General features: G+C 49.8%; 1 protein-coding gene across 5 annotated transcripts in view; it reads right to left on the bottom strand.

The window, feature by feature from the left end:
* The window catches only part of LOC121577969 (phospholipid transfer protein), a 59,675-nt gene that overhangs the window by 23,932 nt on the left and 23,341 nt on the right, over positions 1–12,402 (bottom strand). For all 5 annotated transcript variants that reach the window (XM_041891987.2, XM_045223662.1, XM_041891985.2 and 2 more), the window contains exon 2: positions 11,040–11,166. In XM_041891987.2, coding sequence (XP_041747921.1) covers positions 11,040–11,151 — 112 coding nt within the window. In that variant the 5' untranslated portion in view covers positions 11,152–11,166. The remainder of the gene's footprint in view (positions 1–11,039; positions 11,167–12,402) is intronic.

Raw genomic sequence — 12,402 nt, 5'->3', positions numbered from 1 at the left:
GCAGCTAGGCGCCTGTTTTCGCTCGCCAAGGAACTCGCAGCGTGGCCGACTTCGTGATCGAGTTCAAGACGTTGGCTGTGGAGAGTGGGTGGAACGAGGAGTCTCTGCAAGCGGCCTTTTACCAGGGTCTGTCGGAGCAGCTCAAGGATGAGTTGATCTCCTATCCGGAGCCTAGTGACCTGGACAGCTTGGTAGCCTTGTCTATTCGGGTGGATAATCGAGTCCGAGAGCGAAGGAGGGAGAAGCAATGGGGTCCGTCCAATCGATCAGCTTCTCAGTTCCCAGTCGGGTCGGGTGGTGGACCAGAACACGTCGATCATTCTCCACCACAATGGATTAGTGGAGAGGTCCTCTCTCCCGATTCTGAACCCATGCAAGTGGGGCGGCACGGGTTAACCAAGGAGGAGCGTCAACATAGACGTAGGACCAACTGCTGCCTCTACTGTGGTAGCTCGGGACATTACATCTCCACTTGTTCCCGGCGGTCGTCAACTGCCCGGCTCGCTAAAGTTGGGAGGACTTTTAGCGAGCCAGTTTCAACCTCTCAGTACCTCTGTCAGACCCCGTTTCCCGGCTACCCTTGTGAACAGGAATCAGAGCTTAGCGCTTAACGCTTTTATCGATTCAGGTGCCGATGGAAGCTTTCTTGATGCCGAGTTGGTGGAACAGCTGGGGCTTTCCAAGGAGCAATTGCCGGAAGCCATTGAAGCGACCACTCTGAACGGCAGTAGTCTGGCACGTATCACGATGAGGACTGAACCGGTTAAGATGCGGTTGTCGGGGAATCATTCTGAGATGATTTCATTCTTCATTCTGCCGTCTTCCCATGTTCCTCTGGTCCTTGGATACCCCTGGCTGAAGGAACACAATCCCACGTTCGATTGGGTGACGGGCAAGGTAACGAGTTGGAGCCTTGATTGTCATGCTAACTGTCTCAAGACTGCCTGCCCCCATTCGGTTCCCAGTCAGGTGATTGAGGCTAAACCCCCAGATTTGTCCCTGGTTCCCGAGACATATCACGATTTGGGGGAAGTTTTCAGTAAGCAGAAGGCTCTGTCACTCCCCCCCCACCGACCATATGATTGTGCCATCAACCTGGTCCCTGGAGCTGTCTACCCCAAGGGAAGGTTATACAGTATCTCCCGACCTGAACGTGAGGCGTTGGAGACCTACATCAAGGAGTCCCTAGCTGCTGGTCTCGTTCGTCCCTCGTCATCACCCCTGGGGGCAGGATTCTTCTTTGTGGGTAAGAAGGATGGCTCTCTTCGACCGTGTATTGATTATCGGGGTTGAATGACATCACGGTCAAGAACAAGTATCCCCTGCCCTTGATGAGTTCTGCCTTCGACTCCTTACAGGGTGCTACGGTGTTCACCAAGCTAGACCTACGCAATGCGTATCACCTGGTCCGGATCAGAGAGGGGGACGAGTGGTTGACGGGTTTCAATACACCGATGGGTCACTTCGAGTATCAGGTGATGCCGTTTGGACTGACCAATGCTCCAGCGGTATTCCAGAGTATGGTGAACGACGTCCTGAGAGATATGATCGGTCTCTTTGTGTTTGTTTACCTGGATGACATTCTGATCTTCTCGAAGGAACCTTCCGACCACGTCCAGCATGTCCGGCAGGTTCTGCAGCGATTGTTGGAGAATCGCCTGTTCGTGAAGGCCGAGAAGTGCGAGTTTCACGCCCACACGACATCCTTTCTCGGGTACATCATCTCCAGGGGAGAGATTAGGATGGACCAGGAGAAGGTTAGAGCGGTTCTGGAATGGGCCCAGCCCGGTACGAGATTGCAGCTCCAGAGATTTTTTGGGGTTTGCGAATTTCTACCGCAGATTCATCCGGGGATTACAGCCGTGTGGCCGCTCCGTTAACTGCCTTGACTTCCAGTATCAGGACCTTCAAGTGGAGTCCGGAGGCGGATCGAGCGTTTCTGGATTTGAAGAGGCGATTCACCAACGCACCGATTCTCTCTCAACCGGACACGGCCCGTCAGTTCGCCGTTGAAGTGGACGCGTCTGATGTGGGAGTTGGCGCCATCCTGTCGCAGCGATGCTCCACGGACAGTAAACTCCATCCCTGCGCCTACTACTCCGTCGCCTTTCGCCTGCGGAGAGGAATTACGATGTGGGTAACCGGGAGCTTCTCGCGGTGAAACTTGCCTTGGAGGAGTGGCGCCACTGGTTGGAGGGGGCGGAGCAACCGTTTATTGTCTGGACTGACCACAAGAATCTTGCTTACGTGCAATCGGCTAAACGTCTCAACTCCCGTCAGGCCAGGTGGGCGTTGTTTTTCGGACGATTCAAGTTTGCCCTGACGTTCCGACCTGGATCTAAGAACGGCAAGGCGGACGCCTTGTCCCGGATGTTCTCCAAGACGGAGGAGAGTGGGTCCAAGACCGAGACAATCCTCCCCGGAACTGCGTCGTGGGAGCAGTTATGTGGAAGATTGAGGAGGAGGTGCTGGCGGCCCTTCGGACTCAGCCCGGTCCCGTAACGGTCCACCCGGTCGGTTGTTTGTGCCTGAGTCGGTTCGTCCTGCGGTCCTCAAATGGTCCCACGCCAGCAAGATGGCTTGTCACCCTGGCGTGGCTCGGACAATGGCGTTTCTTCGCAGACGCTTTTTGGTGGCCTGCCATGGCCGAGGATACTCGGGGGTTTTGTGGCTGCCTGTCCAGTGTGTGCGCAGAATAAGAGTACCAATCGGCCCAGCTCTGGACTACTTCACCCCCTTCCTATTCCCCGGCGTCCATGGTCGCATCTGGCCCTGGACTTCGTCACTGGGTTGCCCGCTTCTGAGGGGAACACGGTCGTTCTGACTATCGTGGACAGATTCAGCAAGTTCGCCCACTTTGTGCCTATTGCCAAGCTTCCCTCTGCCTCGGAGACGTCCGAGATCCTGGTTAGGGAGGTTTTCAGGGTCCACGGTTTGCCCAGTGATATCGTTTCCGACCGTGGCCCTCAGTTTACCTCTGCTGTCTGGAAGTCCTTCTGTTTGGCCATTGGAGCTACAGTCAGTCTCACATCTGGTTTTCACCCCCAATCCAATGGTCAGGCGGAGAGAGCCAACCAGAAGATGGAATCCACGCTACGCTGTCTGGTCTCTTCCAACCCCACCTCCTGGGTCTCTCAGTTGCCTTGGGTTGAGTATGCCCACAATACTCTTCCTACATCTGCCACTGGGATGTCTCCCTTCCAGTGCCTGTATGGCTACCAACCTCCCCTGTTTCCTTCTCAGGAGAAGGAGCTCTCAGTGCCTTCTGTTCAGGCCCATATTCGTCGTTGCCACCGGACCTGGCATCGGGCCAGAAAGGCACTCCTTAGAGTTTCGGACCGGTATCAGCTCCAGGCGAATCGTCGCCGGATCCCCGCTCCCACCTATACCATCGGAGATAGGGTTTGGTTGGCCACACGGGATCTTCCGTTACGGACTGAGTCTAGGAAGTTGTTACCGAAGTTCATTGGTCCGTTTGTGGTGGAGAAGGTGATCAATCCAGTGGCAGTTCGACTCAAACTACCGAGGACGCTCAGAGTCCATCCCACCTTTCATGTCTCCTGCCTCAAGCCTGTCTTCCTCAGTCCTCTGTTGCCTCCTCCGCCTCCTCCTCCTCCTCCTCGGATGATCGGAGGTGGTCCTGCCTACACGGTGCGTCGCATCATGGATTCCAGACGGCGGGGCCGGGGTTTCCAGTATCTCGTGGACTGGGAGGGGTATGGCCCTGAAGAGAGGAGTTGGATTCCGCGCGACAGGTCCTAGATGCGGACCTCATCAGTGACTTCTACCGCCTCCATCCTGGCGCTCCGGGAGTCCGCCCGGTGGCGTTGGCCGGAGGGGGTACTGTAACGATCCCGGCTGTCTGAGTCGGGTCCTGTCTGGTGACTAGTGTTCCGGTTCGTAATCTCCAGTTTCCCGAGGGTTCGGGAACGCTCCGGGGAGCGCTCTTGTTTTCCGCACCTGCATCCCATCAGCAATCTGCACACCTGGTCCTGATCATCACCCTTCTTAGGCTCTGGCCTAACATCCAGTTCCTGCCGGATCGTTAGCTATGAACAGTATGTTTGTCAGCGTATCAGCCTCTGAGCCATTAGTGTTAGTTTTGTTGTTTTGCACCTTGTGACTTGCTGTGTACTGACCTCCGTTTTTTTGTTCTGTCTGCAGTCTCTCACCCGGAACCTTCACCCAACCTCTGCCTGATGGTCGGCGGCTGCCGAGCCAGTACCGGACCAACCACTGCACCCTCAACAACCCATCCACGCCACCCGCTCTGTTCCCTGGATTATTCAGCCTCACTCGGAATCTATTAAATAAACACTCACCTTTCTCTCAACGTACCTTGTCCTGGTCTGCTTCTGGGTTCTGGCATAGTAAACCGTGACAGATGCAGGATCTTAATTAGTTTGTTGCTAAGGATTTTCCTGCGAAACGTAACCTTGTAGTGTATTAAGGTTTATAAAGGCTTCTAAAGTTAGTGATTTCCACTTTAAAATGTTAGACTTTATTTGCCACAACATAAAAATTATCAACCCCTAGAAAAAAATGTCCATTAATTATAATCCACATAAAATTCAAATATCCTGTTGCTGTAGGATTATTTTCCTGCTGTAGCAAACTGGCTCAAATTATGATCCTACATCTGTAGCTCATACCGGACACAGGGCATGTAACCTCTGTTGCTCTTCAGAAGCAAAAGGACGAGGCGAAAAGGGAAACAACTAAAAAGCTAAGGACCTGTAGGACATTTGGGGCGAAGGACGCATTTGGATGCAATGTCACCTTAGAGTTGCCCGGGGTGAACTGAGTACAGGAAGGGTGTACAGATAATGCGTGGAGGTCCCCAACACGCATATCCAAAGCCAAAAGCACGAGCAGGGAGGTGTTGTAGGAGAGGATACGCAGATCCACAGCCTCCTGTGGTTCAAAAGGGGGCCTCACAGAGCATCCAAAACCAAAGCTAAATCCCAAGTGGGCACAATGGGTTTAGAGACCGGTCTGAGCCGGCGCACACCCTTTTAGGAACCGCACCACTAGGGGAGTGGCACCATCAATTCCCACATGACATGCTGAAATAGCCGCCATGTACACTTTTAGTGTGGAGAATGGCCGCCCTTGCTCGAAAAGCTCCTACAGGAACATAAGGATGTCCCTCACATAGCACTGAAAAGCAACCAGCCCTTCATCTTGGCACCAGAGCTCCAACCCCTGCCACTAAATACGCATACAGCCCCCCGTGGAGGGAGCCCTTGCAGACTGAATAGTAGCAATAACGTTCGGAGGTAACCCTCTAGCTCTAGCCGTCAGATTGGCCCTCTTAGGGGCCAGGCCGATAGAAACTACATCTCCGGCTTTGCGTTCCAAACCTGCCCGTGCGCCTGGGACAACAGGTCCCTGCACAACGGGAGTTGTCACAGGTCACCGACTAAAAGGCAAATTATCTCCGTGAACCAAAAAAGAAAATAGAGAAATAATAGAAAAGTAAAACACATAATGATAAAAGTAATAATAAATACACAATGATTAACGATAACTTACAAATATACACGGGGTACCAGTACCGAGTCGATGTGCAATAGTTGAGGTAGATATGTACATATAACTAGGAATAAAGTGACAGATAATAAACAGTAGCAGCAGCGTATGTGATGAGTCAGAAAAGTTAGTGTAAAAAGGGTCATTGCACATAGTCCAGGTAGCTATTTGGTTAACTATTTAACAAATCTTATGGCTTGGGAGTAGAAGCTGTTCAGGAGCCTTTTGGTCCCAGACTGGGCGTTCCGGTACCGCTTGCCATGCGGTAGCAGAGAGAACAGTCTATGACTTGGGTGGCGGGAGTCTTTGACAATTTTGAGGTGCTTCCTCTGACACCGCCTTGTATAGAAGTTCTGGATGGCAGGGAGCTCGGCCCCAGTGATGTACTGGGCCGTACGCACTACCCTCTGTAGCGCCTTGCGGTCGGATGCCGAGCAGTTGCCATACCAAGAGGTGGTGCAGCCAGTCAAGATGTACTTAGTGTTGCAGCTGTACACTGAGGGAAAAAAGTATTTGATCCCCTGCTGATTTTGTACATTTGCCCATTGACAAAGACATGATCAGTCTATAATTTTAATGGTAGGTTTATTTGAACAGTGAGAGACAGAATAACAACAAAAACATCCAGAAAAACGCATGTCAAAATTTTTAGGAATTGATTTGCATTTTAATTAGGGAAATAAGTATTTGACCCTCTCTCAATCAGAAAGATTTCTGGCTAACAGGTGTCTTTTATACAGGTAACGAGCTGAGATTAGGAGCACACTCTTAAAGGGAGTGCTCCTAATCTCAGTTTGTTACCTGTATAAAAGACACCTGTCCACAGAAGCAATCAATCAATCAGATTCCAAACTCTCCACCATGGCCAAGACCAAAGAGCTCTCCAAGGATGTCAGGGACAAGATTGTAGACCTACACAAGGCTGGAATGGGCTACAAGACCATTGCCAAGCAGCTTGGTGAGAAGGTGACAACAGTTGGTGCGATTATTCGCAAATGGAAGAAACACAATCTCCCTCGGCCTGGGGCTCCATGCAAGATCTCACCTCGTGGAGTTGCAATGATCATGAGAACGGTGAGGAATCAGCCCAGAACTACACGGGAGGATCTTGTCAATGATCTCAAGGCAGCTGGGACCATAGTCACCAAGAAAACTATTGGTAACACACTACGCCGTGAAGGACTGAAATCCTGCAGTGCCCGCAAGGTCCCCCTGCTCAAGAAAGCACATATACAGGGCCATCTGAAGTTTGCCAATGAACATCTGAATGATTCAGAGGAGAACTGGGTGAAAGTGTTGTGGTCAGATGAGACCAAAACCTTTGGCATCAACTCAACTCGCGTGTTTGGAGGAGGAGGAATGCTGCCTATGACCCCAAGAACACCATCCCCACCGTCAAACATGAGGATGGAAACATTATGCTTTGGGGGTGTTTTTCTGCTAAGGGGACAGTACAACTTCACCGCATCAAAGGGACGATGGACGGGGCCATGTACCGTCACATATTGGGTGAGAACCTCCTTCCCTCAGCCAGGGCATTGAAAATGGGTCATGGATGGGTATTCCAGCATGACAATGACCCAAAACACACGGCCAAGGCAACAAAGGAGTGGCTCAAGAAGAAGCACGGTCTTCAGACCTTAATCCCATAGAAAATCTGTGGAGGGAGCTGAAGGTTCGAGTTGCCAAACGTCAGCCTCAAAACCTTAATGACTTGGAGAAGATCTGCAAAGAGGAGTGGAACAAAATCCCTCCTGAGATGTGTGCAAACCTGGTGGCCAACTACAAGAAACGTCTGACCTCTGTGATTGCCAACAAGGGTTTTGCCACCAAGTGCTAAGTCATGTTTTGCAGAGGGATCAAATAATTATTTCCCTCATTAAAATGCAAATCAATTTATAAAATGTTTTACATGCATTTTTCTGGATTTTGTTGTTGTTATTCTTTCTCTCACTGTTCAAATAAACCTACCATTAAAATTATAGACTGATCATGTCTTTGTCAGTGGGCAAACGCACAAAATCAGCAGGGGATCAAATACTTTTTTCCCTCACTGTATACATTTTTTGAGGATCTGAGGTCCCATGCCAAATCTTTTCAGCCTCCTGAGTGGGAGGCTGTGTTATGACCATGATATGTCCTTAGTGAGGTGGACACCGAGGAACTTAAAGCTCTCGACCTGCTCCACTACAGCCCCGTCGATGTGGACAATGGGGGGAAATGCGTAAAGGAGGGTCCGAGACCAATGTTGCTCCAGTGCGTCAGTTCTCAATGAAGTGTTCGGGTCCCTCATCGAGAGAAACATTCAACAAAGAGTGCTTCCTTGCGATGAGCAAAGATCTACGTCGGCCCTGCCGAACATTTCATATATCTGGGAGACCACCCAGGGGTGTACCCACCACTCCTAAGAGAGAGGGGCCCACCTGGACAGAAGATCTGCGCCCGAGTTGAGGCAACCAGGGACATGCGTCGCTCGAAGCGAGAACATGTGAGCGCTGCTCCACAGCAATGGGGAGAACCAAGGTTAGGAGGGAGAGAGACTGAGTCCCTCACCGTCTGTTGATGTATGGCACCACAGCCGGCCCGACAAAGGCGGGAGGAAGTGCCTGAGCACCAGATACACCGTTAGGAGCTCCAGGTAATTGATATGCAGTGTGCTCTGCCATCTTACAGTGCACCGCACCCTCGGGGCGAATGCGTCTGTCGTGACCTCCCTGTGGGGTACTACTGAAACCATGGGAGCCCCCTGACAATAACAGAGGATCTCACCCCTGGGCCAGGGCCCGTAGGCCTGACGAGGACACCCGGAGCCAACGGTTTAGGCTGTAAGAGAGGTGAGCGACTAGCACTCAGCGCTGGAAAATAATGTTTGCATGATCCAGAGCAATACTGCGCATGCGCACCATTGGTTGGAGCAGACAGCGAACCTCCCGTCAAGTTCCATCTGATGGGATGGGACGCCACCTTGTGGAAGGGAGAGATTGGTTATTTTTCCCTTTCCACCACTCACGACCACCATGTGTCTGAATGTGGAGAAGGGACACTTTTCATTGAAGCCACATGTGGGAGACGCAACACTTTTGACACCTGTGCACACTATGGAACTTTGGGTTGACACAACTGTGTTTATGAGCCAAGGTTTGCCTGAAGCCCCGTCTACTCTGGGTTCGGGGGCTCCGGCAATCAGTGACGTACCCCGATTGGAAGTCCCACTTGGAGGTACTACTGTCACAACAAGCCTCACTCGGTTTAGGCAGTAAGAGAGAGGGCGACCAGGTTCTTTGGGTATCCCCCCGCCGCCTGTGTCTGCCTTGGTTAAACACCGCTTGCCTCTCTTCCCAGACTTATCAATGAAGGGGCCGGGTCCCACCTCGGTGATCCGGTCCTACGTAGACTTTCAAGACCAGGCTAGCTTACAAGCGCTTCATAGCGTGCTAGCCAGGTTAGGAGCCTGTGCAGTCCGCTCCACCGGTGCCCGGTCCAGCTCCGGTCAGCGGCTCCAGTCCAGACCCAGACGTCAGCCCCTCTCCAGGTTCGGGGTCTCCCACACCAGGGTTCAGACAGGGCTTGGTACTTCGTGGGAGGAAGGAGAGGGGAAGCAGCGCGCCGAGGTCCAGACCAGACCAGGGGCGCAACAGGGAGGCGGAGAGTAAGTGGTCGTCACGCCCTGAGCCGGATCCGCCTCCGAGGTGGAATGCCCACCCGGCCCCTACCCTGTTATGTTTATGTTGTGCGGTCGGAGTCCGCACCTTTGGGGGGGGGTACTGTCACGCCCTGACTCAGAGGACGCTTGTATGTTGAGTCAGGGTGTGTATTTTCCTTGCTGTGTTTGTCCATGTTGTACATTCTAGTATGTATAGATCTATGTTGGCCTGTGTGGTTCCCAATCAGAGGCAGCTGTCGCTCGTTGTCTCTGATTGGGGACCATACTTAGGCAGCCTATTGGCACTAGTGGGTTGTGGGATCTTGTTCCAGTTAAGGTATGTTGTGTTGTGCTGCCTTGGACTTCACGTTTCGTTTCGTTTTGTTTGTTGTTTTGTCGTTGTGTTTAATATTTAATAAACATGTACGCATATCACGCTGCGCCTTGGTCCGTCCCGTCAATGAACGAACGTGACAGCTGTGCCCTTGAGCAAGGCACTTAACCCTAATTGTTCCAGGGGTGCTGTACACTGGTGACCCTGTCTGTGACCCCACTCCCTGCAGGTGTCTCAGGGGAAGTTGAGATATGCAAAAAACACCTTTCCATTACACACTTGTGTGTAACAAGACAAATTTAACCCCCCCCAAAAAATATATATATTATTAAGACGCGTCCAGGTAACCGGCTGGCACCCAGCGCTGTACCGCATGCAAAAAAAATTGACCCAGGGAAAAAAAATCGCTATCATGAAGGTTATCATACCCACCAGTCATAGGTACCGGTGCCACAGCACCTTGTAACCCAGCTGGAAAAGGGACAGACAGCTCTGAAAAATGTATCCCTTCTGTGGTAACAGACAGGGGCGATTCGTAATTGAATCTAATTCCCAGGAATGAAACCAATCGCCTATAGAACCCATATATACCTCTTGAACCCTGTGAACACCTTGTAACACGGGGTAACATATGGGGCTTTAAACATGGACAAGTTGTGCTTCCGTGAGACTGTATAGCCTGGATGAAGACCGGCCCCTTATGGACACAGGGGGCTCCGGCAATGGCTGATGTAGCACCCCATTTGGCCGTAACCAAACGCGGGGGCACTGACATCACAGGAATGTTTTTGTGGAGGGGCACACTGGTCGCTCAGACCAGTGCTAAGGCCCCTTGCTCCGGGGGTTAACCGAGCCAAGTGCTCGGAGGATGGCTGTCACGATCATTGACTGAAGACACGGACCAAGGAGCAGCGTGATAAGCGTACATACTTTTATTTAACGTACTTAACGACAAAAACAACAAACAAACGATACGTGAAGTCCTGAGGTTATAACACAACAAACCTTTACGGATCAAGATCCCACAAAGACTAGTGCAAAACAGGCTGCCTAAGTATGGTCCCCAATCAGAGACAACGAGCTACAGCTGCCTCTGATTGGGAACCACCCTGGCCAACATAGATCAAAACGATCTAGAACGAAAACATAGAAAAACTAAACATAGAAAAATCCACACCCTGGCTCAACATTTAAGAGTCCCCAGAGCCAGGGCGTGACAATGGCTGTGATAGAACAAAACAGAGGATGGATCAACAACATTGTAGTTACTCCACAATACTAACCTAATTAAAAGAAGGGAGCCTGTACAGAATACAGATATTCCAAAACATGCATCCTGTTTGCAACAAGGCACTAAAGTAATACTGCAAACATTTTGGCAAAGCAAATAACCTTTTGTCCTGAATACAAAGTGTTATGTTTGGGGCAATCCATTTTGAATTCAGGCTGTAACACAACAAAATGTGGAATAAGTCAAGGGGCATGAATACTTTCTGATGGCACTGAGTGTTTTTGTTGTGAATTTCTTACACATTTCGAGGCCTCTGTTGGTGATCCGGATCTTGCAGCCTGGCGGCTCTGCTGCTGACATGGCAGCGATGAGTGGTAATAGGAAGTAGATAGACACACTGCAGGAAGCCATCACGACTCACTCAACCTGCAGGGGGTCAAAACAGACAGACAAAGAGAGAGTGGGAAAGGATCCAGCCACCTCAAAGCTCAAACACTAAATACTATTGCTGGGTTTCCCAAAAGCATCGTAGCACTAAGATAATTAAATTGAAATCAAATGGATTAGAAATTAACACCGTAGCGTCTAAGCCGGGGGGTTGGGTGGGGGTTCTACTAAGCTAACATATGGAATTGTTTTAAGATGGTCATACCATGGATCATTTAGCTATTTTGGTTTAGAATTTTAGGACCCCTTTAGGTACAGTACCAGTCAAAAGTTTGGAGACCTACTCATTCCATGGTTTTTCTTTATTTTGACTATTTTCCGCATTGTAGAGTAATAGTGAAGACATCAAAACTATGAAATAACACATATGGAATCATGTAGTAACCAAAAAAGTGTTAAACAAATCAAAATATATTTTATATTTGAGATTCTTCAAATAGCCACCCTTTGCCTTGATGACAGCTTTGCACACTCTTGGCATTCTCTCAACCAGCTTAATGAGGTAATCACCTGGAATATATTTCAATTAACAGGTGTGCCTTGTTAAAAGTTAATTTGTGTAATTTATTTCCTTCTTAATGCATTTGAGCCAATCAGTTGTGTTGTGACGAGGTACAGTGCCTTGCAAAAGTTTTTCCTATTTTGTTGCATTACAACCTGTAATTTAAATAGATTTTTATTTGGATTTCATGTAATGGACATACACAAAATAGTCCAAATTGGTGAAGTGAAATGAAAAAAATTACTTGTTTAAAAAAATTCAAAAAAATAAATAACGGAAAGGTGGTGCGTGCATATATATTCACTCCCTTTGCTATGAAGCCCCTAAATAAGATCTGGTGCAACCAATTACCTTCAGAAGTCACATAATTTGTTAAATAAAGTCCACATGTGTGCAATCTAAGTGTCACATGATCTGTCACATGATCTCAGTATATATACACCTGTTTTGAAAGGCCCCAGAGTCTGCAACACCACTAAGTAAGGGGCACCACCAAGCAAGCAACACCATGAAGACCAAGGAGCTCTCCAAACAGGTCAGGGACAAAGTTGTGGAGAAGTACAGATCAGGGTTGTGTTATAAAAAAATATCTGAAACTTTGAACATCCCACGGAGCACCATTAAATCCATTATTAAAAAATGGAAAGAATATGACACCACAACAAACCTGCCAAGAGAGGGCCGCCCACCAAAACTCACGGACCAGGCAAGGA

This window comes from Coregonus clupeaformis, chromosome 12 (genome assembly GCF_020615455.1).
Source record: "Coregonus clupeaformis isolate EN_2021a chromosome 12, ASM2061545v1, whole genome shotgun sequence".
In the NCBI taxonomy this organism is placed as follows: Eukaryota; Metazoa; Chordata; class Actinopteri; order Salmoniformes; family Salmonidae; genus Coregonus; species Coregonus clupeaformis.
This window is presented reverse-complemented; position numbering and strand designations above follow the sequence as displayed.